This window comes from Equus asinus, chromosome 25, assembly GCF_041296235.1.
Source record: "Equus asinus isolate D_3611 breed Donkey chromosome 25, EquAss-T2T_v2, whole genome shotgun sequence".
NCBI classification, from domain to species: Eukaryota; Metazoa; Chordata; class Mammalia; order Perissodactyla; family Equidae; genus Equus; species Equus asinus.
Window position 1 is genome coordinate 22,861,514 of NC_091814.1, and position 27,926 is coordinate 22,889,439.

The 27,926-nt window shown below is 53.9% G+C and overlaps 1 protein-coding gene across 1 annotated transcript; it reads left to right on the forward strand.

The window, feature by feature from the left end:
* The first annotated feature begins 1,598 nt into the window (after window positions 1–1,598).
* Window positions 1,599–27,926, forward strand: VANGL2 (VANGL planar cell polarity protein 2). The gene is made up of 8 exons (XM_044758245.2): window positions 1,599–1,897; window positions 15,693–15,953; window positions 16,109–16,229; window positions 18,722–19,329; window positions 20,125–20,261; window positions 20,766–20,901; window positions 23,096–23,327; window positions 24,121–27,926. The coding sequence occupies exons 2-8, from the start codon at window positions 15,883–15,885 to the stop codon at window positions 24,379–24,381; spliced, it is 1,566 nt and encodes a 521-aa protein (XP_044614180.1). The 5' UTR covers window positions 1,599–1,897; window positions 15,693–15,882; the 3' UTR covers window positions 24,382–27,926.

Genomic DNA, 27,926 nt, shown 5'->3' on the forward strand with positions numbered 1-27,926 from the left:
AGTGCCTCGCACATGACAGGCACCAAGCAAATGAGCCCCTGGATGCACCCAGGTACTCGGCTACCTGAAATGATGATTCTGCATATTTCATGCAGTCTGAATCACTTGCTGACCCACAGTGTGGGAAGGGGGAACGAGGAGAGGCAAAGATTTGGGCGAAGGAGAAGAGAAGTGTTTCTAAAGATTCTCGTTCTTTGAACCATCACAATGCAGATGAAGATGGCTCTGTCCCCATCTTTGGTCAAGTTAGAATGGACGACCAAAAGGGATGAGATTAAGTCTCAGAAAAAAAATTTCATCAGGGAGGAGCAAAAATCCCCAAACAAGTGAGGAATAGAGGCTGAGAGTCTGTTTTCTTGCGACTTAATCGCAGGGTTGGGTGGGAGGGTATCAGGATTGGAAGCTGGAGGATGTCGAGATGTTGAGAGGGGCTTGCCCGCTGGGGGGAGAAGTGTGTGAAGGTGCTTTTGAAGTACGGATTACTATTCTAGGTAAGTGCCAGGTTGCACAGCAATAATACTAATGATAATATAACAATACTTTGCTTTCACTCATTCCAAGGGGAACATGGACTTCCCACAGCCCAGACTACTATGGTGGGGGTCACTCTTGGTAGCTTCAGTCTATTGCCGTACTTCATGAAGCCCAGCTGGTTTTCTGGAATGCTCTAAGGCAGAAATGCTCCAATTATGGCGGATATTTTGTGATATCCCATAATCCTGGTGTAGTACGCTCAACTCCGAGGTATCTGAAACCCCTGGGCCGAGAGCCTTGACTGCTTGGGGTTAGGGACGCGACAGGCGAACGCATTTTTACTCTTGGAGGTTTCCTGGGAGAAGGGCCCCACTCCTCGGTCATTCAAACTCCCCGGAGCCCTCAGCGTCTCCCCCTCCCCCGCTCCCCCAGGGCAGGGTTCCCTTTGTAATTAATCTAAACGCTCAAACCAGAGGGGAGGAAAAAAGTGTTAATGAGGGAGCTTCTCAGACTGACTGGGCGGTCGCCGCTCGCAGCTAGAGCACGGAGTAATTAAATTATTTTTGGAAGCAGGGGGATATGGTGGTGTTGGTGTCAGGGAAATCCCCGTATGCATGGGAAGAGGGGAGCATCTCTCGCCACTAATTAAAATCAGGGACGACTCTCCCTTCTCGCAGCCCTAGGGGGAAAGAATCAATTTTTCCACGTCCCAGATTCCACTGGATTTCGTATAGCCGGGTATGTGGCCCTAAAGATTGAATACGGCCATCCCCAGGGGTCTGGGGCCTCGGTCTCCGACAGGGGGGCTCGAGAAAAACAGTCCCCGGAGGGGCTGCAGGCTGGGCCAAGGCCAGAAATCGAGGCATCCCTTGGCCACCTTTCGGGGCCGGGGTCGCAGCCCAGCCGGCGATTCCCAGGATCGGGGAGGGCCGCCGGGTGTCTGGAGTCCAAAGGCTGGGGGAGCGGCGACTCTGGGAAGAGCGGGGCCGCAGACAATGGACGCGGCGGCGGGAGGGGCAGCCAGTGCGGGAACAGCCGGGAGGCGGCACCCGGGAGCGCGCGCTCCCCCGCCCCCTGCACCCCCTCTGCTCTCGTCCCCTCCCCCTCCACCCCCTCCCCCCTCCGCCGCCGGCTCCCGATCTGATTCCAGATCCCTGATTCCTTGATCCTTGGTCCCGCCATGGGAGCCTAAGCGCCCCCCATTCCCCCCGGCCCCCTGCCCCCGGGGCCTTGAGGGGGAAGAGGCAGCGGTCTGGGACGGAGAGGGGGTGACCAGACTCAGGAACCCCCCTTAACACCCCCCCATCGTCCGCGCTGCCCGTCCGGGAGCGCGGAGTTCGGAGCGACCCGGAGCGCTGCGGATACAAAGGCGCCGGGCCGAGTCGGGCGCCTGCCGAGCCCACCGGGCAGTTCGCAGCGGCGGGTGAGTGTCGGGCCGAGGGGGCGCGGGCAAAGTTTGCAAAAAAAAAAAAAAAGAAAGAAAAAAAGAAACAGAAAAGGAGGACAATCATGCAAGGGGCCAGGGGGTGCCCGGCCCCGGAGCGAGCGGAGTGGCTTATGGGGGAAGGGGCTCGGGGCCACCCCTTTCCGGTCCGTTCCCCCACTGCACAGCCGAGTGCCCCCTCCAACTTTGGGGAGGGGAAGGGGCGCGTGGGGAGGGGGCGGAGCCCGGGCCTGGAGAGCCGGGGACTTTCCTGGGCCCCGGGCCCGGGCAGGGGCCTTAATGATCCCGGGGGAGCCGGTTGAATCCGGAGACTGGGAGTATGTGTTGGAGGTGGGGGGAGAGACAGTGGTAGGATCAGAGTGTGGAGGTTTTGGAGGACGAGGGTGTTTAGGGGTGCATACACACCTCAGGAGTGTGGGGAGGGACGGTGCAGGTATGCGTTCAGGGTGTGATGTGGAGTCTGGGGAGCTGGCCGAGGAGAGTAGAGGGGGTGTGTGTGCAGCTCTCGAGGATGGAGCTGGCGGCCGGAGACTCAAGCGCTGTGTATGGGGCCCAGGGGACAGGCGCCGACATCCCTCTCCCCACTCATATTTACCCATTTGGGGGGCTGTGGGCTCCGCATTGGTGAGTTTTAAAGGATTGGTGGAGGATCAGTGTGTGCATGATTCTTTGTTTTTGTGTGTGTGTGTCTTGACGTGCTGCGTGTTTCTGCAGGTGGGCCCTGGGTTTGGAGGTGTAGGTGTTTTTCTGTGCCTGAGTGTATGTCCACCCAGGGAGCAGCTGACCATGTATCTGCTGTGTGTTTGGATATGTATTTGTGCGTATGCTCTAGGGAGGGGGGGTGTGTCTATGCGTGTGAACTGGGGAGGGTTTATGGGAAAGAGGTGTATAGGTACTGAGCAAGGTGAGTGTGTAAGAGCAGAATGGGGGCATACCTGGATAGGTGTGTGTGCACCTGTGTACTGGGAGGAGGTGTGAGTGAATCTGTGTTCTCTCGTGTGTAACCTGTGTTGATGGATAAGTACCAGTCTGTGTGCCTGCCTCAGGTGGAGTGTTGTTTTTGAGTGTGTGTTGAGGGTACTGCCTCTTGCCTCTGCAGGCAGATTTTCCTGGCAGAGATCCCAAAGGGAGGGCTGTCTGGAGGATTCTGAGGCTTCTTGGATGGCCCTGCCTTGGTTTGAGGGTAGTGCCTTAAGTATCTGAGACCTATGGGTGGGAGTGAGTGGGCCATCTCATGAGGTGTCTGTTTGGAGGGGTGGGTTTTTGTAGAAAAGGGTGTGTGTTGTGGGAAATAGGCAACAGGGGTTCTGGTTGTAGTCCTAGAGGAATCTGGGAGCTTGGAGGAGTCAGGGAGAAGCAGAAGAGGGACTTCTTCCTTCCCCAGCATAAGTTGGATTCTAGTAGGTGAAGAGGCTACATTCTTGGCCTCCTGACCCAAGTTCAGCCCCCTCAGGCCACAATTCTCTTGGAAAGATGTCTTGGAGTTTGCTGCTTCAGAGCCCACTAACTCTCCTCTGCCACCAGGATCCTACAGTTCTCGAGGGGTCTTGGGATTTTACTTTGGGATGAAGGCAAGAGGAAGGAGCGTGCCTGGATGGATGAGACCCGGTGTGGAACAACTTGACTTCCCTGTCCGTGGGGTTGAGAAGGTGGCACGGGAGCTCTGGGGAGGGCAGTGGAGGGTGTTTCTCCAGGAGTTTCTGGAAGTATATCTGTGTGATTTATCACGGAGTTTCCCTTTTCCCTGGTGAGAAGCCTGTTTGGGATGGCGCTGTGGTCTGTGAGCCAGATCTGAGGGTGAGGATTAGGGGCTGAGCTTGCCAGAGGGCACAGGTCCGTGTGCTGGGGAAGGGGCAGGCACCCATCGCAGCTATTCTCATGATCACGATAATGCGGAAGTGGATCTCTCTCCCCAGGGAAGCAGCAGCTACCTCCTTTCCCTCTCCTCTCTCTTGTTCTTTCCCTTTTGGGTGAAGAAAAGGTACTGGCCATCCCCTTCTTTAGGATGCACACACTGTTTGCCCATTTCACTCTCTCAGCCATTTTCCTCTTGCTGGCAGGGTTTGGATGGAGACACCCCGTTTTTGGAGCTGAGGCTGTGATTGCACATGCCCATTAGGGTCTCTGAGTAATTGGAATCGGAATGTTAGAGTCTCTGATGGGCATGGGCAATTAGAATGTTCCCTCTTTAGACCTCAGGACTCCCCACCTTTCCTAAGGCCCTCGGGAAAACAGTAGTGGGAGTTAGAAAATGTTGGGACAAGGGATTGGGGCTGAGTAAAGAATGGGCTTAAAGAAAAACGCATGATTCCCTACAACCTGACATCTGTCTGATGGGTCGGGTTGCTAGGGTGAGCGAGGCACTTGCCTCTAGGATGTTGTGCTCTGGCTTCTGGAGTACCTTGCTTGCTCTGTGTACTCTCTCTACATGCATGACACGCTGGTGGGGGTGCTCTTCCAAGGAGGAGGAGCTGTGGTCAGACAATAGGAAGTGCCATCTCTGAAAGTACTTCCAGACTGGAACTAGTGGCCACATTGGCCCCTCCTCCCCCATTGTCCTGCTCCTGCCTTCTCTTTCCTCTGATTCCCCCAGGCACACCTCTCTGGTGTGCCCCCCTGCTCCTTCGAGGTCTGAGGAAGGGCCCTTTACCCTGGCCCTAGAGCAGGATAGATTTTTATCTGCTCATCTGGTTTCCAAGAGGTCCTTCCAGTTACAGGGGGTGTGAACTTGGCCAGCAGAAGCTTTGGGGGGAAGAGATCCAGGATTGCCCTCAGCCCCTCTGAGTTTTGGGGATCCAGTCTTCTTTGCTTATTCCTCCCTCAACAGCTCCCCACACTGTGAGGCCCAAAGGGAAGAGTCCGTCAGAGTTGGTTGGAACTAGTACTTAATTGTGGTGTGATGTTGGGCAGGTTCTTAAACTCCATTCCTCAGCCTCTTACATGTCTTCAGACACCATCCTCCAACCCCAGCCTGGGCCTTCCTCAAGGAGCCCCAAGTCCTCTCAGCAGCCTTGCTCCCTGGGTTTCAGTTTGCTCTTAAATTCTGGTTTTGCCACTTCCTAGTTCTGTGACCTCAGAGAAGATAGATAACTTTTTGAAGCCTCACCTGTAAAATGGAGTTAATAATAGGCTCTCCCTCCTCGGTTTATGAGGATTAAATGAAATAATATCCAGAGAGCACTTCACATGGTTCTGGGCACATGAGAGCCGTCAGTAAATGGTAGCTGGTGTGCTTCTGGTTGTGATCGGTGATTGTTACGGGAGAGAGTTCTGGGTTGGGGAGAAGAGCTAGGCTTTGGTTCTGCTCCTCTTCTGGCACACTATGCTGGGCACTGCCTACTGTTTGCCAGGCCCTGTGTGAAGCACAGGGGATTGAGGGGTGAATAAGATGGGCTTTCACAGGGGAGATGGGTATAGACACATCGATTCACTGTAGCCCCGTGTGTGCCCTATGGAAGTGTGTTCAGGAGGACACTGGAGCATGGAACGGGAGCGCTCGGCCCTGGGGTGGGTGTGAGGGAAGGTACCTGGAGAAGTGCCCTTGGCTGGATTTCTTTTTTTTAATTGAAATGAAATTCACATAGCATAAATTAACCATTTTAAAGCAAACAGTGGCATTTGGTACATTGGCAGTGCTGTGCAGCCACGACCTCTATCTAAAAACATTTTGACCACCCCGAAAGGAAACCTGTACCCATTAAGCAGTTGCTCCCCATTCGCCACCCCCCAGCCCCTGGCAATCACCCTTCTGTGTTCTGTCTCTATGGATTTACCTATTCTGGATATTTCATATAAATGGGATTATGCAATGTGTGACCTTTCGTGTCTGGCTTCCTTCACTTAGCATAACGTTTTCAAGGTTCATCCACGTTGTAGTGTTTATCAGAACTTCATTGCTGTTCGCGGCTGAATCATATTCCGCTGTGTGGATCAACCTTAGCTGGATTTAAAGGATGAGTTAGGCAGACTGGAAAGGGATGGAGGCGGGCTCCGCAGGTAGAAGCTGAGCCTGAGAGAGAAGGATCAGGGGAGGTTGGTGAACCCCTGCAGCTTAGTATTATTGGATCTTGAAATAGAAAGTGGGGATTTGGTCTCAGTTTCTCTGTCCTGTGCGGCTGGTGAGGATGGAGGTATTAGAGAGAGGAGAGCCTGGGGTATTACTGCCCCTTCACAGGCTCTGGGTGGGGGATAGGACTTCTTATAAACTTGCTCTTTCCTCCTCTTCCCTGGGCAGCTCCCTCCTGTATGCATTTTTCTCCTCCCTGTGGGTACCCATCTTCCTGTTTTACTGGGCGTCAACTTCCCCTGTCTCTGAATTGACCCGAAATTTCCCCTCTCACCCTCTCCTGGTGGGTAGCCTTGTTCCTGGGGAGATTTTGGTAGCAGAGGTGAAGGAAGGGCCCGAGAGTAAATCCTGCTCACGCTTGTCCCCCAGCAGTCCTCCCTTCCCTATCCTGCCTCTTGGTGGTCTGACGTGGGCAGCCCTCTGTCACCCTCTCTTGTGTTCTGGAGAGAAATGAGGTGGGTCAGGGAAACTCTTTCCATCCCTTTCCTCCGCCCTGCTTGGTACAGAGTAGGAGCCCTTGTATGGTGGAGCCCTTTGGAAATGAGGTGTTGCTGTGCTTGTCTGATGCCCTTGGCGAGGCTGGTAATTACAGAGATGACAGCTGGGAACGGGTTTGGGAGAAGCGGGCTTGGAATCAGCAGAGCTGAGGATATCCTGGTAATCAGGGTGGGGCAGTGAGAGGGGAGAGTGGGAGGAAGCTGGGGGCTGGGGTGGGGTGGGAGGCTTGGGGCCCCTTTCCCCTGCCACTTCACACACAGCTGGGTCTAGCACCTAAGGGAGAGTGGGAGGTGAATGGAGCCCAGGCCTTGCCCCACTGTAATATGGAAGGAGGGGGAGGGGAAGAGAGAGGCAGGGGACCCAGGAGCCCCTGAGGAGAGAAGCAGAGAGTGGGAAGAGCCTGCTCTCTCTGCCAGTGCTGGGGTGTGGTTTAAGATAGAGAGGGGCGTCATTTGGGGGCTGGCGCCAACACCATAGCCAAAGGTGATTCCATCTTACTCTGGGTGGAGTCTTCTCACAGTGAGGCTGTGGGAACAGGAAGTGGAGGGGATTGGCTGTGCACCCTCTAAAGGAGAGTGAGGTGGGAACTAACATTTATTGAGCATCTATTCTGTGCCTGACTGCGATAGTCTGTATACGTTATTTAGTTGAAAACTCTTAACCTTCTGAAGTGGGCACTATTATCCCCGTTTTATAGATACGAAAACTGAGGTTTAGAGAAGGTGTGCAACTCATCTAAGATTACACTGCTCCCAGGAGGCTGTGCCGGGTCTGTCTCTAGGCTCTTCCATTTCCCAAAGTGCTCTTTTTGCCTTTCCCTACTCGCATTCCAGTTAGGTCTTATTTTGCTCATTATTGCCTTTAATCTTGAACCTGAATAATTCTCTCATCTCTTGAAAAGTGGACATGGGTCCAGATGTCAGCCTGAGGAGTAGAGAAGTCTACCCCTGAGCGAGGGGGCCAGGTGGAGTCTCCTGGAGGAACGAGGTCTCTCAAGAGGAGCACCTTGTCACCAGCCTGGGGCAGGGCCACCGTGTGGGCAGAGCCTCTCTGGGGTTGGGCTCTTCCTCTCTGCTGGATCGCTTCACACATGGGAGCTCTTGTTTGTGATTGGGAGGGGCCTGGCCCTCATTGTCTGTAGAGTTTTCCAGCACATCCCCTAACAATATCCCCCAGAGAGTTCCTGGCTCCCCCACCCTGGCCAGAGGAGAGAGTGTGTTTGTGTGTATCTGGGGAGGAGGCTCTGGCTTTTTAGGGTAAGTAGAGGTTGGACAGGAATAGGTGCTGAGCCATACGTGTGAATGCAGTGACTTAAAAAACAACCAGGTGTGATCAGAAACACTTATTTTGTCACTTGCTTTACTCCAGGAATGGAAGTGGTGGATATAAGGGATGCGGGATGTTGAGACTCCTCAGAAAGAGTGAAAACCTCAGGTGGTGGGTTTGTCAAGATGGTGGATGTCGGTTGGTACTTGGGCCTTTCAACTGGCTCAGTTTTCCCAGATAAGAACTGGCTGATGGGCCAGATCTGGGCCCTGGGCTGAGGCATGAAGAGAAGGTTTTCAGAATGGAGAAACCCAGGCCTGCCCCCTGCACCCCCAGTCACACTGTGTCTCACACCTTTAGGCCCACTACTGCTTTTCCCATACAAACCAGCCTTAGTTGCCAGTGTCCCTGCTCACACTTCTCCCCATCCATATGCAAACCTAAGGTTGGCTGCCTCGCCTTTCCCATGTAGCTGCTCTCCACCTCCTCTCCGAGGCAGGGGCTATGTGAGCAGGCTTTGACGGTCTCTTGGGGAAGGGACTTTTGGGGCCTACCTGGGATAGTAGACTATGCAGAGAAGGAGGCATTTTTGTTTTCCATGAGAGTGGGAATGTGGAGGGCACAGGAAGTTGGCCTGTGGTCAACACTCCTTGTCCACCTTCTCCTGTCCCTGAGGAAAACTCGACGTGCCTGTTTTCCTTCTTGGCTCTTGCACAGCTTACCTGGTGGGCAGGTAGGGGCCAGTCCTTTGCCCCAGCTGAGGGAGGAAGAAGCTTAGAGCCTGGTAGGTGGGAATTGTGGGCCTTCCCATTGGTGAAAATTAAACAGAGCATCCAGGCATCTAGAAGTCCTGGTTACCTTCTCACCAGCTTAGCATCCTGTCTCCCCTCTGGCCCCCACCTGGGACAGATGCCAAAGGGATTACTCACTCTTTCTGTGCACACTCGTCCCCCCTGCCTGGCGTTCCCTTCCAGACTGACTGGGAATGGGTCTGGGGGAGGCTAGGGAAGGAGGTGCTATGGTGTATGTGCGAGTGCACGCACACGCGTGTGTGTGCTTGTGCATGATGTGTTGGGGAGCAGGGAATTTCTGAGAACTGGGGTGGGGGTGGGGGTGCCTGAGAGAAAGCAGAGCAGGTCTCTACAGAACCTGCCTGGCCAGGGTGGGTGGAGCTGGGTGGGGCAGGCAGGAGCCATTCCAGGTTTCAGCGGGGGAATACGAGTGTGGGTGTACGTGTGTGGGGGTCTGTGTTTAAGTGTGTCTGTGGATTATGAGGGTACCCAGCCTCACCTCTGCCTTAGATGGAGGGAAATTAAGGAAGGAGGTGGAGAGGGGCCTGGCCCTGGCTTCCCCAGCTCCTTTTCAGTTAGAATGCCAGCTCAGGTGTCCTGGCCAGGAGCCCAGGCTGTGGGGCCTCCCCTGTGGTGCTCCTTGCTCTGGGGTCTGGTGGTGAGCAGCTGCTCTGGAAGCAGAGGCGCCTGAGTGACCCAAGCATGCCCCTCCCCTGCCACGCAGCCCCGTGAGGAGAAGGATCCTGCCCCCTGCCCTGGGGCTTTAAGGATGGTGAGCTCATGTCTGGGGCTGTCCTGGGAGAGTGCTGGGTTAGCAGGGCGGGGGCGGGGCACTTGGTGCCAGCTCCTGGGCTCGCTGGTCCAGCTTTTCCTACCCACATACCCTGAGATCCAGCCATTCTCTCTGGCCTCCTGGACAGCCCTGTCACCCAAGGACACCGGGCGTTTTTCAGGGTGCAGAAATGAGGGTGGGAACAAAATCTCCATCCCATTCTTGGTCCAGGCCTGGGGCTGGTCCTGGCCCATTCTGTGCCTTAGTTCTTTTTGTGGTAGGGAAAACCCAGCATGGGCCTCCTGGGATGGGTGGCTTGTCTGAGGTGCAAGGCTAGACGGGAATGAATGAAGGAACATCAGGATCCTCAGTCAGGAGTGGTGGGTGGGCGGGGCCAAAAGCACCCTTTGAGGGGAAGGGGCTCTTTGGTCTCTACTGGCTTGGCTTAGCTCTGTCCGGTCTGTTCCTTTGTCACTGGTGAGAAGAGGGGGTAGGACAGGAGTCAGTACATGCTCTCCTCTCCTGGCCTTGTAGTCTTGGCTATTCTAAGACCCAGAAGGACTCATGGAGGAGCCTGGTCTCCCTCTGGGAGGAGCACACCTCAAAGTCACAGTGTTAGTAAGGTCTTTCTAGCAATGCAGGCCAAGACAGAGCTGCCTCAGGTCTAGTGACCGTGGGCGAGCCACCTTCTTCCTCGGGGCCCCACCTTTTTATCTGTAAAACTTGGGGCTGCACCTTCAAGGCTTCTTTGAGCATAGTGCTGGAACCTGCTGAGACTTGGGTGGATCCATCCACTGTCTCCCCCTGGAGGGTGGGAGAAGGGGAGGTCGGGGAATGATGTGGGCACAGTGAGAAGTTCTAGCACTCCCCTCTCCCCCGTGGGAGCCACGTTAGGTTCTGTGTTTCCTCCCCCCACTGGACACCTCCCGCCCCCACCCGTGTCTGACAGAGGGCCCTGGATTGAGCACATCGATGTAACTTAGGGAGTAGCATGGCAAAGAGGAAAAACCAAGAGTCTGAAGAGGGACAGTTATGACTTTGAATGACTTGGCAAGGTGCTCTGTCTCTCTGCATAGACTTCTAGCTCCTTGCATACCGGGTGGGGAAGTGGGACTCCTGGGGCCACCCAGAAAGGTGGGCATCTAGCACTTTGGGTGGGACTCACATTGATATACTAGAGCATTGTGGTAGGTGAAACTTAGGGAGCCACGGGCCTGGGGGCGCCCACATGTCCGCATTCTCTCGTGGGTTGTAGTGGAAAAGGGGGTACAGGGCACGTGCAGTAAGACCCTGGCTCTTGTGTGGGAATCAGAGACCTTTAATGGGCAAAGGTCCGCAGACTCCTCTGCAAGAGGGCACTGAAGAGGCGATCATGCCCATTCCCCTGCGTCCAGGTGGGAGCACCCTCCCTTGTCCCAGACTGTGGAGGGGAAGGCCATTTGTTTAAAAAATGGTGCTATCAGAGCTCTGCCCATGAGAGGAGACCTTTTGGCTTCTTGTCCTCTTCCCCCTCTGGCTAGAAGTCCTTGCTAAAATCCAACCCAGTGTTTTCTGCTGCTCCGGTACTTTTAGCCCTGTTCTCAGTAGAGATGAGGGCGATAGATGTCCTTTCTAGGTGTATGTTTGTGTCTTGTCCCCTCCCCACCTTTTCTTCTCTGGCAGAGTCACCCTGGCTTCCCCAGCGCTTCCCTCCAGCTCTGTCCTCATCTCTGCCCTGCTTCATTTCCCCACCCCAGGCCTGAGGGAGCTGGACTGGGCGGAGGCGTGGCCCTGGGCTAGAGCAGTGGGAGAAGGAGGTGGTGACCACAGCCGCCTGCCCTCCGGTCATCGGTCCCAGCACACGGTCCCAGCACACGCCTCACATGGGGATGCCTGTGTCTGCGTTCAAGGCCTTATTTACCTGAGCTGGTCCTCTGAGTGGGGCAGCGGGAAAGGGTCCAGGCTTGGTCTGCATTTTGGCCAACACCAATCTCCCTCCACCCATACCTCCCATACCACCCCAGGGCTTTGCTCCTTCTGCCTGTTGCCAGGTTCTGAGTGTATTTTTTCCAGAGGCCTCCGATTGTTTCCTGAAGAAACCCGATCCCAGAGCTCAGACAAAAGCTGGGGCCGCCAGAGGAGAAACCCCATTCTCTCCCCCTCTGTCCCTAACCCCCCCACCTCTATAACCTCCCTCGCTTTGGATGTCGGGTATGGGTTCCAGGACCTGGCTGCCATCACCTAGGCAACAGGGGGCTTTGGTTGCCATGGTGATCAATGTGGTAGAAGCTGGGCAGCCGGGACAAAAGCCCCCACATTCCCCCCCCAGCCCTCCCCCCAATCCCCTTGGGATGATACTGAGACACATTCCATTAATTTTATTTCTGAAAGGCCTTTGGAGGGGAGAAGGGTCTCCTTTTTGTGACAGGCTCTCTCTTCTCTCCCTCTCTCCTCTCTGGCCTCCTTTTAACCCCAGATAATCCATGCTTAGTTTGAGCAGGGGACTGAGTGAGTGTGTTTGTGTGTCTTAGACGGTGGGGGCAAGGTGAAAAGTAATGGGACGTGTTGCATTTACAGCGTCCCACCCCCCAAACCAGGGCACTCCCTGCCCTGCACCGAGTCCGGACTTCCCTCCCCGTCTCGTCATGCCTCTGACATTTCCACTTGTTGATCTCATCCACTGATTCCCCTCCCCCACTCTCTTCCCTGGGAACGCTGCCCACCCGGGAGACCCTCCAAACCCCTGATTGCCGAGACTGATTCAACAAGGGAACTTCTGCCCTTCTCCTTGCTTACCTCCCATCCCTCCCCCGAGCCTTGCCCATGCTTGGATTCGTTCCCTGGGGTACTTGAAGGGATAGCAGGCAAGGGTCTCAGAAATTGGATTCATATTTGGCCCCTCTGTTTGGTAGGGCATGGAGGGAGGAGCATGCTGTGGTGCTTTGCGGGCACTCTGAGTTGCGCTGGTCGTGGTGGGAGAAGCAGTCCAGGGGAACAGCGAGGGTCCTTGGGTCTTTGCTAAGCAGCAGGGAAGAAGGTAGGGGGCTCTAGGCTGAACAGCTCAGAACAAAGTGTTGGGAGGGGACTGGCACCCTTGTCTGGCTTGAAATTTATCTGTAGGAGAAACAATGGCATCAGCTTCCCTCCTGGGTGTGTTTGAAGTGGTGGTCTGGTCCGGAGTGCATGTGTGTGTGTGTGTGTGTGTGTATGTGAATGAGTGTGACTTCTTAATTTAGTCATAGGAACAGCAGGATTTATTTATACTAGCTCTTTCCCAAGTCTCAGAGGAAGTGTCTGGGGATTGGAGCATGAGTGATCCTGGAGCCAGAGCCTATTAATTGCTTAACTAATTACTAGCTGAGCCGTTTATGAAAGCACTTCTTTCACACCCATGATCCTCACAGCAACCCCATGAAGTATGTATCATTATTTTCCCTATTTTCCCGATGACCCTACCAGGCTACAAAGCACAGAGAAGTTAAGTAACTTGCCTGTGGTTGCACAGTGAGTCAGTGGGAGAGTTAGGTTTTGAACCCTGATCCTTGGGTGCAAACCACAGGCTCTTTTTGCTGTTGGTTCTGGCAGATATAAGTATGCAGGCTAAGGAGAGTCTGAGTTCTGGTGTCTCTGTCTAGACCTCAACCCATGGCAGTCCTTTTCCTCTTTACTTCTCCCCCCTCACTCTTTAACCCACATGCTGTCTTTGAACCTGCCTGTGAAATTCAGTTTTTAGAACTAGAAAGAATAGGCTGAACCACAGCAAGAGAGATTCAGGTGAGATGTGTAAACTGTACTGAGGACTAAACCAGTAGGATGAGTTCTCGGGAGACAGGGCGGAGGAGCCCACTGTGTGATTTGCAGACAGGGCGATGAACAAGGGCCCTGTTTATGGCAAAGGGTTTGAGGAAGGTTTAGTGTTGGGTTAAGGTATTATGTCTCCATCACACTAAGTGTGTCTCTGTCACACACTTATCTTGACATGGGGATATTGACAAACATCACTAGGCCATGGAGTGCCTCCAAATCACTGTTAGGAGGATAAATGAGTGGATTTAGCATCGATTTCATCTCCCAGCAGTCGTCGTGGTTTCCTGAGAGTCAGAGAGGTGTGCTCATTTACTAGGTGGGGCTCAGTTACTTGCTGTGCGCCCACGGGCGGGTGATAGATACAAATATGTATCAGTCGTATTTCTTATCCTCAAGTTGCTGATGGTTTAGTTTAGCTGGAGAAAAGATAACAACTACACAAAGCAAACCCATTTTAGTTCTGAACATAATTGACATCTTGGCAGCACTTGACCTGCTGATTTTCTTCCCACCTTGAAACACTCTTGAGTTTTTGGCTGCCCGAGAGCCCGCTCTTCTGGCTCTTCTGGCCTTCCTACTCCTCCAGCCTCACCTCCTCAACCCTTTTGCCTGCTCCTTTTACATGTTGGGGTTCTCCGGGACCCCTTATTTAATTCTCTCCCTAGGTGATCCCATCCATTCCCTTGACCTTGCACACCGTCCATATCTCCAGCTCAGGCTCTCTTCTGAGCCCAGCTCCTCTGACCCCCAGCTGCCTGCTCGAGGGCCTGTCTCACGGCTGTGAACTCAGCACGCTGGACGCTGAACTCATTGGCTTCCTCCCCAAGCTGGCTTCCTCCCAGGCTTCCCTACCTTATAATGGCACTCCCATCCACTCTCTTGCTCAAGCCTGAGATCTTGACGGTCCCCTCCCCCTCAGCCGGTCCTCCTTAGATTCTGTTGCTCCTACCACCAACATGTCTCAAACTGGGCTGCTTCTCGCCTCCTCTGCCCCATCCGAGCCTTCAGATTGCAGTCATCTCCTGACTCATCTCCCTGTTTCTGCTTTCCCCTCTTGCCAATCCATATCTGCATAGTTGAAATCCTCTGCAGCCTTCCCATTACCCTCAGAATAAAAGCTAGCCTCTTCGCTGGCCCCCGGGACCTTGCAATAACCTGGCCCCTGGCTGCCTCTTCAGCTTCACCTCCCACACCCCCTCCCCTCCTCTGCTCTGGCTCCACTGGCCTTTTTTGGTTCTTTAAATACACCGAGCTCTCTGCTGCCTTTGGCCTTCCCCTGTGTCATTCTCTGCTCCACAAGCTTTCCCCTCCACTCTCCCTAGTTATCTCCTGCTCTTCCTTCAGGCTTGGGTGTCATTTTCTCAGACTTTCCAGAACCATCTAGTTTCAAGTAGCCCCTGCCCCCCGTAGTGTCTCTCATAGCGTCGTGTTCTTCTCCTTCCTTCACTCCTGCAGTTCGTCATTAATACTCACCTGTTTACTTGTTCAGTGTGCATCTGCCCTGTTAGACTGTAAACTCAGGGTCTGTCTCACCACTGTCTGCTCAGGGCCTAGCAGAGTACGTGGCTCATAGAAGGTGCCGAGGAAGGAGTTGATGACTCAGTGAGTGAAGATCGGAAATAAGTGCTCAGTGTGTAGTGATGATTACTGGTGGGGTCGGGGTCAGAGGGGAAGGTATAGCATTGGGTGCTAGAGTAGGTGGGGGGCTTCCATGAGGCGGTGGGGCTGGGCTCTGAAGAATGTGCAGGATTTGGGTGAGAGTTAGGGAAGAGGGAAGAAGGAGAGGTCATTCTCCTCTGCAGAATTAGAAGGTGAAATTCTGGAAGAAAGATGCTGCCCCTCAGTCTGTGAATAGCCAGATAAACTTGTGACCTTGCCTATTTCAGGACATTAGGCTTTTGGAAAATGGTTTCTACTTGCCTTCTCCTCCCACCCCCACCACATTATCCATAGTTTCCATCCCTCACCCCCGCCTCTTATTGTGCATGCATACACACACACACACACACAGCCTCAAGGGGAGCAGCTAACCCAACCTGGCCAGTAACTATGGGTGTATTTGATGTAGATGCTCGGGAGATGGTCCCAAGAGAAACAGCCATAGGCAGCCCCCTGTGGGTACACTCAGAAGTCATGAGTGGGGGGAAGATGTGTGGAGGGAGAAGGAGAGGCCCGGGGTAGCCTCTGGACAGAAGCTAGCTTCTTTCTGCTCTCTGAGGTCTCCCATGGTCCAGCCTGTTTGCCTGGCCAGAACCTGCCTTCTCCAAGCCTTAGTTTTCCAGGTTGAGAATAGGAAAGCATTGCCCTGGTTCTCCCCTCCAGGGGGTCCAGGGTTGGGTCATTCTGCGTGGCCTTTGCTGGCCATCTTCCCTGCACCCTGAATCCTTGGCACAGTCTGGGGCTGCTCTTTCTAGGAGACAGGGCAGGAGGAACTGGGCCTGTTGGCTAGAGCAGGAACCTGGGTGGAATATTCTCGGGCGGTGGCTAGCTTCCTGTGGCTAAGCTTCCTGTGGCTGCTGTTTGGGGATGGTCTTCCTCTGCCCTGACCCCACGGGGAGCCCCAGCCACCCCTAACCAGCTGCTTCCTCTCCTCAGGAGCGTCGCTTGATTTTCTCTGAGACAAGCCCACCCGTCCAGCAAAATAGAGTCCCTCAGGGTGACGGTTGATTTCCTGAAGGTGCCCCTTGGCCTGAAGAAGCCGGTGCTGAAGGAGGTGGCTGTGGGGCCCCCCAAAAGGCCCCAGCCTGTGGCCCTGGAGCGCTACAAGGCGCGGCGTTCAGACGCCATGGACACCGAGTCTCAGTACTCGGGCTATTCCTACAAGTCGGGCCACTCCCGCAGCTCCCGCAAGCACAGGTGGGCGAGCAGTGGAGGTGACACAGGTGGCGGAGGGAGGGTTGGGGGCACTTGAGAGGTGGGCAGAGCAGGGGTGGTGGGGTGAGCGTGGCTGCTGAGAAGACCCAGGTCTTCCCTTTGACCTTTTGTGCCTGTTCCCCGGCCTCCTGCTGCAGAGACCGCCGGGACCGACACCGCTCTAAGAGCCGAGATGGGAGCCGTGGGGACAAGTCGGTGACAATCCAGGCTCCTGGAGAGCCCCTGCTGGACAACGAGTCCACGCGAGGGGACGAGCGGGTGAGCATGAGAGAGATGAGGTCCAGGCCAGGTGTTTCCAGCTTGAAGTTGGAGGTCCATCAGAGAGGGGAAGGGCCTGGAAACCTGGTGTTTTCGGAGAGGCCACATCAGGGAGGGCATTTCGTGTCATACTTCCTTCTGTTTAGTGTCCCAAGGGTGGACCCTGTTTCAGTAGATTTCAGGGAATTTCAGGAGAGATCCTTTTGGAAGCAGCAGCCACTTCCTCATCTCCAGAGAGGTGTGGGCGACCTGGGCTGTGTAATGGGAATTGCCTGCTTCCTCTGGGCAGATGCCAGCCAGTTAGCCTGCTGGGAATCTGGAGTAGGAGGGCTGTGGTGACTGGGGCCTGGCGGTGTGGGAGCCCTGAGTTTCCCTTGAGCCTTAAGGGCACTCCAGCGCCCTCTGGTGTGGGCCTGTAGGATAGCATTGTCTAGATCTTAGGGAAAGGAGGTGAGGAAGGAATAGAAGGAAAAAGCAGAGGAAGGGGTGAGGCTGGGGGGTTAGGGGTGCTGGAAGAGAGTTTCCCAGGACATGAGTGAGCAGGTTGCTCTTGCTCTAACCTCTGTGGCCTGCTCTGTTCATCTGGCAGGGAGGTCGGGAGGAAGAACAGTCCTGGAATAGGGCAGAGGCAGGATCTGAGATGACTCTGAGGTTGCCCATGTCTCATTCCTCCTGTTCTTTCTTCTTGGGAGCATCTTAGGATGCTGGAGACTCCCAGCGCCTTTTTCCTCACAAGAAATCTCGGTGACTGACCTTGGGAATTTCTGGGTTTGGGGTGCAGGTTGATACCTGAGGGAAGTGTTCTTTCTCCCTTTTTCCCAACCCCGTCTTCTCCCTGAGACCTGGCCTCCTGAGTTCTTGAAGTGACTCTGAGATCAGCTCACCTGTTGTAGGGGAGGAGTTCCCAAGCCCTTGATCCTTAGAGAGGGTAGGCAGTATGTCTGGGGGTCACACTAGGGTGAGGAGCAGACCCAGTTTCTTGAGCTGAAGGCAGTCAGTGCGTCCACTTTCTACAGATCAGACTCTTCTCTCGTCCTTGGGAGAGGAGATTCCTCAACTCTCACCCTGCCAGGCAGTCTCCTACACTCTCCATCCCATGTCTTCATCCTGTAGCCTAAATCCCTGGGTGTCAGAATGTGACTCCATATCCCCAGGCTGTTCAGGAGTTAAGGGTGTGGGCACTGACAGCCACTGGTGGTTTGGGGACTCCTCTGTGGCATGGCCTCCAGCCTCTGCAGAGAAACAGCTTGAATGGACCACACTGTGAAGGCCACCTGGGGACCTCAGCCTGTCCACCCTCTTGCCTCTAGGAACAGGCAGCCCCTGAGCTGTGAGCATTTAGATGGCCAAGCAGAGCCGGCCTAGAGTGGCCCTAAGCCTGCACCATATCTTGCACACCCTGCACTAATCATTTACCCTGTCGCCCTCCCTTCCTCCTGGTGTCCTCCTCTCTTCCCCACCCTGCTGTTGTCAGGTCACTCCCTTAATCAGAAGCCTTGAGTGGCTCTCGGTGCCTGGAGGATAGACGCTTGCTGCTAGCATGGCATTGCAGGTGGCCTGCTCAAGCTCCACCTGGCTGTTCTCAGCCTCACCTGCCTTGCTCAGCTCCTGCTCACAGATCCCCCTCTCTCACAGTCCTCTGGGAGCTTCAGCTCACATCATTCTTGCCCCAGGGTGCTCCCCTTCTAGCTTCTACTGAAATCATGGGATGCTCTGAAAGCTGGAAGGAGCTTAGGGCAGTACTTCTAGAATTCTAATGTTTGAGCAATTCTTGGGGATCTTGTTAAAATGCAGATTCTAGATTAGTAGATGTGGGGTGGGGTCTGCAATTCTGCATTTCTAACAAACTCCCAGGTGATGTCCACACTGCTGGTCCATAGATTACAGGTTACATAGCCAGGCCTTAGAGATCATTTAGTTCAGTGATTCTCAATTTTGGAGGAACATTGGAATCCTCTGGGGAGCTTTTTTTAAAAGAAGGTTGACACTTTCTTGGGTGGGATCTGGGCATTGGTATTATTTTCCAAGTGCCCTAGGTGATTCTAATTCCTGGCTGTGGCCGGGAACCCCTGATTCAGTCTCTTCTTCATGTCCCCTGCCCGTAAGGGTCAGCTTGTGTTCCCTGGAAGCCTGCCTGCTTTGCCTGGCGAGTCCGACCTCAGATCCCAGTCACTGCCTGAGCAGCTCCCTTGGCATCTATCTTGTGCCCTCTGCCCTGAGGGTTCTCTGTGCACATGCATTTTTTTTCCTGTTTTGCTGACTGGTGTGAAGCTCCCCATGGCCCAGGTCTCAGACGTCCCGTCCCTGCAGATGCCAGGCTTGGGGACACAGTGGAGCTCAGGGATATTTTGATGGCTGCATGTTTGTTGATTACCCCCTCTTCTCCTCCCCTCTCCCATGCTTTCCTTTCTGTCTTCCCTTGTCCTTTCTCTTGTTTCCCCTCCTCCTCGTCATGTCCTTTCCCCTCACTGCTGTGGCCCCTCCTGCTGTAGGATGACAACTGGGGGGAGACGACAACGGTAGTCACGGGCACCTCAGAGCACAGCATCTCCCACGATGACCTCACGCGCATCGCCAAGGACATGGAGGACAGTGTCCCGCTGGACTGCTCCCGTCACCTGGGGGTGGCGGCGGGGGCCACGCTGGCGTTGCTGTCTTTCCTCACGCCGCTGGCTTTCCTGCTGCTGCCCCCACTGCTGTGGCGGGAGGAGCTGGAGCCGTGCGGGACAGCCTGTGAGGGCCTCTTCATCTCTGTGGCCTTCAAGCTGCTCATCTTGCTGCTGGGCAGCTGGGCCCTGTTCTTCCGCCGGCCCAAGGCCTCCCTGCCCCGCGTCTTCGTGCTGCGCGCCCTGCTCATGGTGCTCGTCTTCCTGCTTGTCGTCTCCTACTGGCTCTTCTACGGCGTGCGCATCCTGGATGCCCGGGAGCGCAGCTACCAGGGCGTGGTGCAGTTTGCCGTGTCGCTGGTGGATGCCCTGCTCTTCGTGCACTACCTGGCTGTGGTCCTGCTGGAGCTGCGCCAGCTGCAGCCTCAGTTCACGCTCAAGGTCGTGCGCTCCACCGATGGGGCCAGCCGCTTCTACAACGTCGGTCATCTCAGGTATGAGTGCGTGCGAGCAGGCTGAACGGGCATGGGGAGGAGGCTGGGGGCGCTGCAGGGCAGGAGGGCTGGATGCTGAACCTGGAGGTAACGGGCTAGGAGGGCTGTGTGGGAAGGAGTTGAGTACTTTGCACAGAGCAGGTTTTCAGCAGCATTTGCTACTTGATGGGAGGGTGTGCGTAGGATCCTGGGGCAAGATGAGGTGGGAGTTATGAGTTAGGAGTGAACAGATGATGAGACAGTTAGAGAGCCGGATCTTAGAGAGCGACAGACCAAAGAGGAGAAGGATGTGAACAGGTGCTTTTTGGAATCACTTTTCCAGCTCTTTCTTTGAGGCACAGCCTCTGTGAGCACTCAGTGAGTGGTCACTGAGATGAAATGGCCAAAGGAGGGACCCCTAGAGGAAGAGATAATGGGGAGAGTTCTTCAGTCCCTCTAAACTTGTGGGCAGGATGCCCCACCCCCCAGGCCACAGAGAGTATCGGTAACTCCTCCTGGTCCTCTGGGGAATCTTGGGGGGATGCTGGAGGGGATGAGGTGACCCTCGGCTGGGGACCCAGGCCCAGTGCCCTTCTCCCCTGGGCTTCAGCACGGCAGGGAAGCACTAGCAGGCCCAGCGCTGGGGAAGGCTTGGGAGCCTGGTAAGTAGAGCTCAGGCCCTGAGCCAGGGTACTTGGAAGCAGCTTGTCCCCGTCCTGTGTCCTTTCCTGCCCTGCCAACCTGCCCTGATGTGTCCCTTCCCCTGCGCCCCTTGTCTGTCCCTTCTCCCTCCCCCTCCTGCCGTCTCCCCCACAGCATCCAGCGCGTGGCAGTGTGGATCCTGGAGAAGTATTACCATGACTTCCCTGTCTACAACCCTGCCCTCCTCAACCTGCCCAAGTCCGTCCTGGCCAAGAAAGTGTCTGGCTTCAAGGTGTATTCCCTCGGAGAGGGTGAGCGGCCCTGCTCCTCCGCCCTCCTGGTGTCTTCCCAAGCAGGACTCCAAGTTACCCCCTCCCTGTTTCTCACCCTCCTTCCCTCGCTTTCTCCTTTCCCCGGCCCATGTCCCAGCCCCTTCTGTTCTGTCATTTTCCTTGACTCCAGGTGGCTGGTCTTAGCTGCTGATTCTACTTGCTCTCCCTTTATGCTATGTTGTGTCCCCCAATCTGGCTCCTCTGTGTCAGCATCTCTGGTCCTAAGCCCTCGGCTCTGTGAGCTCCAGAGCCTCCTGCGCTGGGTGGACCATCTGTGGGACTCCTGCACTCTGGTGTCCTCCTTGTTGCTTTCCTTTGGGCCTCCCCCAGAAACGGCCAGGAGGGTTGGGAATGGGAGGTATTGTTGCGGGGTGGGCACAGCTTCCTCTGCTCATGTCAGGTTGCTGTCTCCAGACTTCCTGGAGTGGGAAGCGAGGCCATGCCCCGAAGTGACCATCCCGTCTCTCTCCTGCTCCTGTGCAGAAAACAGCACCAACAACTCCACGGGCCAGTCACGGGCTGTGATTGCAGCAGCGGCTCGGAGGCGGGACAACAGCCACAACGAGTACTACTACGAGGAGGCTGAGCACGAGCGGAGGGTGCGCAAGCGGAGGGCCAGGTGGGTCCCTGGGGGAGGAGGGGTGTGCCTGGCGGGGGTGCTGTTGGGTGTAGATAGGCTGCGGAGAGCAAGGCCAATGGGCTTCTGTAACTGCTGGCAGTAGACGAGCAGTGATGATATGGGTGGGGGTGTGCATTTGTTTTCTGTTGCTGCTGTAAAGATGAGCATAAACTCAGTGCTATAGGACAACACATGTCTATTATCTCACAGTCCTGTGGGTTGGGCGCAGGTTGGAGCTAGACCCTCCAGGTCTAATGGGGAGAAATCAAGGTGACTTCCATCCAAGCTCACTGGTTGTTGGCAGAATCAGTTCCTTGTCACCTGGTCCCACTGGCAGTTCACACACGGCAGTTCGCTTTTTCCTTGAGGCCAGCAGGAGCAGGTCTCTCTGACTTCTGCCACCAGCCGGAGAAACTGCTTTTAGAGGACTCATGTGATGAGATGAGGCCTGCCAGGATAATCTCCTTATTTTAAAGTCAACTGACTTGGCACTTTAATTGTATCTTCAAAAGGTACTGATTATTGAATAACCAGGGGATGGAAGTCTGGTGGAGGTGGACGTCCTACCAGTAGATCTGTGAGGCTTGCTCAGCAGATGGTACAATTTTACCTGCAGAAAATGAGGTTCTAGTGCCCGTATTTTGGTAAATTCTTAAATGCTGTTCTCACGCCTTCCTTTCTCCCGTTCACATTATTATGCGAACTTCAGTCCTGCCCGAAGAATCTTTCTTGGTGACTGCTGCTGCCACGTCCCACCTTGGTCTGTCGGGATTTCCACGGAGGGGGAGGAGAGGGCCTTGGGACTCAACCGTCCACCCTGCCCTCTGCCCCTCCTCCCACACCATCTCCGGGCTTCCAGGGAGGAAGGCAGCCCTCTCTGTTCTTATACGAGGCTGGCGCCTCCTGCAGTAGATCAGAGATCACGACCCCATTTCTGTGACATTCTAGCATGTCTCCAGTGGTCTCAGAAATGATGAGACAACTTCCTGATGGGAAGGATACCAGAGATGTCCCCGACCCCCTTTACCTTCTGCCCTACCGAAGGGTCTTTGGATCTCCTGTGCTATTACCACCATTCTTGGCCCATAGGGGACCTTTTCCTTCCCCCATACCTTGATTGTAACTGGGAGTCCCTTGGTTCACCTGAGACAAAAGAATCTTTTCAAAAGGAACTTTGCTGAGACACTCGGGGGCCGAGGGGAGAGCAAAAGAATAAACAGAGAAACTGTAGACATACGCAGATCCACACATTTACTTAGCCCAGAATCCCATCCTAAGCTCCTCGAAGTTCCCAGGTTCCTGGCTTTCCAGATGTGGTGTTGGTTTGTGTGTCTCTGTGCTTTTAATATGAACTGGCTGCTTTTTCCTGCTTCTTCCTTAACTCTTATGTTTTTGAGGTTCGCGCATGTTGTCTGTCCCCATCCAGCGTGTTACATCTTATCACTGCATAGTAGTTCATAGAGTGCTCCTACCGTCCTAACCAGTATTTGGATTATAGTCACCTTCCCAATTTTTCCCATTTTGATGGATAAGTAGTATCTTATTAACATTTTATTTCTCTCTCTAATTACTAGCAAGTGACGACTTCATATATTTTTCAGCCTTTCAGGCCTCTTGTGAATTGTGTGTTCACCTCCTTTGCCCATTTTTCTATAGTGTTCTTGCCTTTTTCTTCTTGATTTGTAGCAGATTCTTTGCATATTCCTCCCTTCCCCCAACAGATGTTAGTTAATGTTGCCCATGCTGTCAGGGTTGAGTAGAAATCTGTCATTTCATGTAGTTATATCTATTAACTGTCCACCTGGTGAAGTGTGATTTGGGGGTCTTATTTCAGAAGGCTTTTCCTAGGGTTTGACGTAGTGCTTGTCTTTCCCATAGCACAGTTCCTAGCTGTCTCTCTGGGTTTGACGCTGGATTGTTCTCTGTGAGTCCCTGGACTTGGCTCACCGAGCTCTATAGCTGTTTCCTGTCCCTAGTGGGGGAAGGCGCCCCCCCTCCACACACACGCACACTCACACATGCACGTGTGAGTAGACACATGCACACAGCCCCCAAAGCCCAGCCGTTGGCTCCAGATGGGTTTGTATTGCTTTCGGGAGAGCACAAAGGCCTGACCTCACTCAGGCTGCTGGAGGGCCAGAGCCAGGGGGAGAGGAGAAGTGGGTGCCTAGTCCAGACCTCTCCTGTCCTGCAGGCTTGTGGTGGCGGTGGAGGAGGCCTTCACTCACATTAAGCGGCTGCAGGAGGAGGAGCAGAAGAACCCCAGGGAGGTAATGGACCCCCGGGAGGCAGCCCAGGCCATCTTCGCATCCATGGCCCGGGCCATGCAGAAGTACCTCCGGACCACCAAGCAGCAGCCTTACCATACCATGGAGAGCATCCTGCAGCACCTTGAATTCTGCATCACGCATGACATGACGCCCAAGGTAGGCTCGCTCTGCTCCTAGCATCCTTCCTCTTTCCCCAGGTCTGGCCCCTTCTTTTCACCTTCCTTCTCCCAAATTCTCTTACTTCTGTCCTTACCCTCCATCCATCCCTCTGTCTCCTCTCCAATTCCCTGTAGTCTCTTCTCTCATCCCTAACCCATCCACCCCATCTCTGCATGTTCTTAGGTGGTGTGGAGAACGGGGAGCTTCAGGACTATTTTGGGAATGGCTGAGACCTATTTCTCATCTCTAGAATTTCCAGATCCCAAGTCCCACCTTTTACCCCCTTCACCTCCACCAGGTGTTCTTTGCTCTGTGCTCTTTTCGAGTCATTATCCTCCCTCAACTCTATCGCCAGCTTCCTAGAATTGCTTCCCCTGAGCCATCCTTGGTGACTGAAGGACTGAAGATGTTGCTCTTGAACCATGACTCCTCTAGCTTTCTGCTGGTGCAGACCTGCTCTGCGCTAACCGTATAAGCTGTATGGAGAGGAAGGAAGAAAGAGGGGGGCTAGCCCCGGTCACCGCATGGCGCAGGAGGAAGAGCAGAGGATGAGGGGTCAGGAGAGCCTGCTCCAGTCCCAGCCCTGCTGAGCCACCTCACCTCTGGGGGCTCTCGCTTCCTCATTTATAAAACAAGTGTTGGAGGCAGATGATCTCAGGCCCCTTCCTGCTCTGACATTCTAAGATCGTATGCAGACATCTTGGTTGTCTTTGGAAGTGGTGCCCCTGGAGGATGAAGGATGGCACGTGGGTGGGAGAGATGCCTACACAGCCCCTTCTCCCCTCCCCAGGCCTTCCTGGAGCGATACCTGGCAGCCGGACCCACCATCCAGTACCACAAGGAACGCTGGCTGGCCAAACAGTGGACACTGGTGAGCGAGGAGCCGGTGACCAACGGGCTCAAGGATGGTATCGTTTTCCTCTTAAAACGCCAGGACTTCAGCCTGGTGGTCAGCACCAAGAAGGTCCCCTTCTTCAAACTCTCTGAGGAATTTGTGGATCCCAAGTCACACAAGTTTGTCATGAGGCTGCAGTCCGAGACCTCGGTGTGACTGTGCAACAGCAGGGGCAGTGGGAGACGCGGGGGGCTCCTGAGGGTGGTGGGTGGGAGCTTGGCTCCCAGGCCACATTCCTGCCGCCCTTCTTCCTCTTGCTCTTGGTTTTTTTACTTGAATTAACTTATCCCCCTCCCTGACTCCTCCCCTCTTCCTTATTGAGCCCACGGGAACCGGGAGAGACTGTCCTGCCATCAATAGTACCTGGGAAGTTCCCTCTCTTTTTCCCGGAACCCCCTCACTTTTGTAATCACTCCAGGTCCTGCAGGAATCAGTGCCTCTCTCCCTTTTTGCCCTGGTGACAGTCCTTCTGAAAGGGCACAGGGCCCTCCTGAGCCCCCACTCACGAACCCCAGTTCTTGTAGCAGTTCTCTCCAATGGCCCCCGACTGGCTGTCTCTGGGAGGCACAGATGTGACTCCAGAGAGCCACGGTGCCAAAATCCTCCAGCGCAGCAGCTTGCCGCGGCCTCCAGACAGCGGGTGAATCCGCCCCTTTTGCCCACTCACCCTACCCGTAACAAACCCTGAGTTCTGGGACAGCACTCCTGTGTCCTCCCACACAGTCCCAGAGTCACGGGTCTCCCTGTTAGGGTTATTTGTTTCTAGCTGTTAGAGCCTTCTTCCCCCATCCTCATAAATTCAGAGCAAGGGAAGATCCCATCCTTTAAGCCTGACATCTCTCTGTTTCTATTTTTATGGTCTCATGTGACCGCAGGCAAACTGAGGCGGAAACCCTCTCTGACCACTTTTCCTGGGCCTTCAGGGACAGTACCTTTCTGCCACTGGGTCTTCCTAGGCAGCCTCTGAGGGAAGGGCAGGAGAGACCCCTGTGAACATCAGTGACCCCTACCCTCTGAACCTGCCCACACCTTCATTCCCGCCTTGGTGGGGGAGGTTTCCCTTCCCAGTGAAGGATGGCATGTAGACTCCTGTACAGATTTAGTGGCTTGCAGACCCTGACCTAACCTCCATTGTTGTCTTAGACAAACGTTTTTCTTTCTTTCAGCAGCCACCCCCAGTCCCGCTGTCTCTTCTCTCAGCTCCGGAGACCTGTTGCCTCATCTCTTTTTGGGGGGGAGCCAGCAGCTCCTCCTCATCCCCTGCCTTAAGTCCACTTCTTTGCCTCAGGGGTCTCTTTTCCTTGGCTGGCCAGGATCCCCTCGTCTTCATTCCCTGCCTGGTTCTCTGGGCTCTGGTCTCCCTCTGTACCAGGTGAGGGACCAGGATCGCTGCCTTTTGTAGGTACTTAGCCCCTCACCTATTTAGCTTCTGTAGTCTTTGCACCCGATATGAATTCTCAAGAGTTTAAGTCTCGTTTTGAGCAAAATTTGCTGACCCTCTAATACATATTTTCACTGTAAATTTGAGCCTTTTGATCAGACACCTTTAAATTATGTAATTTTAACCAAGGGGAATATACCTCCAGCCAGGATCCACGTGGAGGATGGTTCTGCTGGCTGGGCTGGAGCTTGCCTCTGGCCCAGTCCTCTAAACAATTCACAATGCCGCTTTGTAGGCCGATCTTTCTCCTGAAAAATTCACTGGCTCTTGCCTTGTGGAGTGCCCCCTGAGATATGATCTCCATTGATCTCTTACCAGGGAGGCGTCCTGTCTGTATAGTGGCAGCCTGGGCATGATGGAGCCTAGTGGTTGGGGTTTTTCCTTCTGTCCTTTCTGAAAAAGCACATCTGTCCACCCACCACTTACTAGAGAAGGGCTCTTCAGCCAGTGTTTACCTTGTCCCACAGGGGTGGGTTGTGGGGCTGACTTAGGCAGGACCTGGAGATCAGCCTTGGGCTGGGGCTGTGGGTTTTGGATAGGCCTGAGTGAAATACATCCTGTCCTGGGGTCCCGGGAAGGTATCTTTTCTTCTCTTCAAAGACCTGGTTTCAGAGGAGTCCCTTCAGGGTCACATTTCTAAATACCTCACTATCCTGGAGAAGAGGGCCTGGATGGTGATTGGGGTGATTGCCTTTGTGGGCAGGAGTGGGGCGTGGTGTGGTTTGAGGAACGAATTGGGGCGGGGAGAGGGAAAGTATTTCGGATCTTAGTTGCTGCCCTAGGTTAGGGACGGGGGAGTGTTTATTTTAAGAACCTGCCATGTTTTTAATCACTGTGATTTTTTCATTCCTTTTTCTTAAAACAAAAAGAAATTCTTTCCCCCCAAACTCTCTCTCTAAGCACTAAGGGCTGTGACTGAGAATGGTAGTGTTTTGGTCCTTTGCGTCAGAACTGTGGTATCTTTGTCTTCTTTGATTATTATTATTATTATTTTTTAAAATGTCAGGATGGATCGTCAAGTGTATGGCTGTGTTTGTCTTTTGCTTCTCCTATATGGGAAGTTGTCTTCATGCTGTGAACTGCTGTGGGGCGTGCAGCTGACTCAGTCCCTCTGAGCTGTGTCCTCCACTAGGCCTGTCCCATCACGTGCGGGATTTCCTCATTCTTCCCTTGTGGGGGTGTGCCCACCTATTGTCCCCACTGATCCCCCATACCACCTTAGGGGATGCTGTGGGTGGGTCTCTCCAGGGTTCTTTTTTCTATAACTACATGGCATCCTAGTTCATCCCTGCCATACCTCCTAGGCCTTTCTTTTCATCGCCTTGGACCGCTTGTCCTTCCCTCCACACCAGGACGCTGTGCCTCAGTCCTTCACCTACCTCGCCTCTCTGCCACCATCCCCATTGGTCCCTTTCTCTTAAACTACTCTTCACGCTCTCTGTTTATTCTCGTTTACAGTCATGTGTTGCTTAATGACAGGGATACGTTCTGAGAAATGCGCCATTAGGTATGTACTTACACAAACCTAGATGGTATAGCCTCCTACGCACCTAGGCTATATGGTACTAATCTTATGGGACTACCGTCATTTATGTGGTCCATCGTTGATCAAAACATCGTTATGTGCCTGTGACTGTATTTTCTTTCAGTCTCTCATTTTTTTTTCCCCATCCCCGTCCATTTCAGCCCTTAGTTTTTCCTTCCCCATCCCATCCCAGTATTCCTGTTGTAAACCCTGATACAGTACCTGTGTTGAGATGTTGGGATCCTGGAACCCTCTCATCTGAAATATCCATTTCCTAGAGTTTGTGCTTCTCTCTTTCTCTCTTGGGCCTGGACGAGCTCCCTCGCCCCTCCGTCATGTCTGTCCGTCTGTCTGTCATCTGTTTCCTCTGCTCTCCCCACGGGGCAGCGTCTGCTGATGGATTCAGTCTGGTGTGTGATTGTTGTGATGTCTTCTATGTGCGAAAGGAAGGGGCTTTTTGAGTCCCTCCAAGTGAGATTGTAAATGTAGAATTTTCCACTGTTGGATCTAGATTTTTTTTTCTTTTTTTTTGGGTTACAGAGCTGAGACCTTGTGCATGCATGTAGAAAATTGTAAAATGTAAATTTTTTTTTAATATATAAAAAGCTTGTTTTTACAGTTTGCAGTGGATCTAAACATTATGGCAATTTTAGGGATTTTTTTTCTTAAACATAGGAACTAAAACTGTAAAAATTTTTTTTATATAAAATAAAGACATTTGACTTTTGTGGGGGC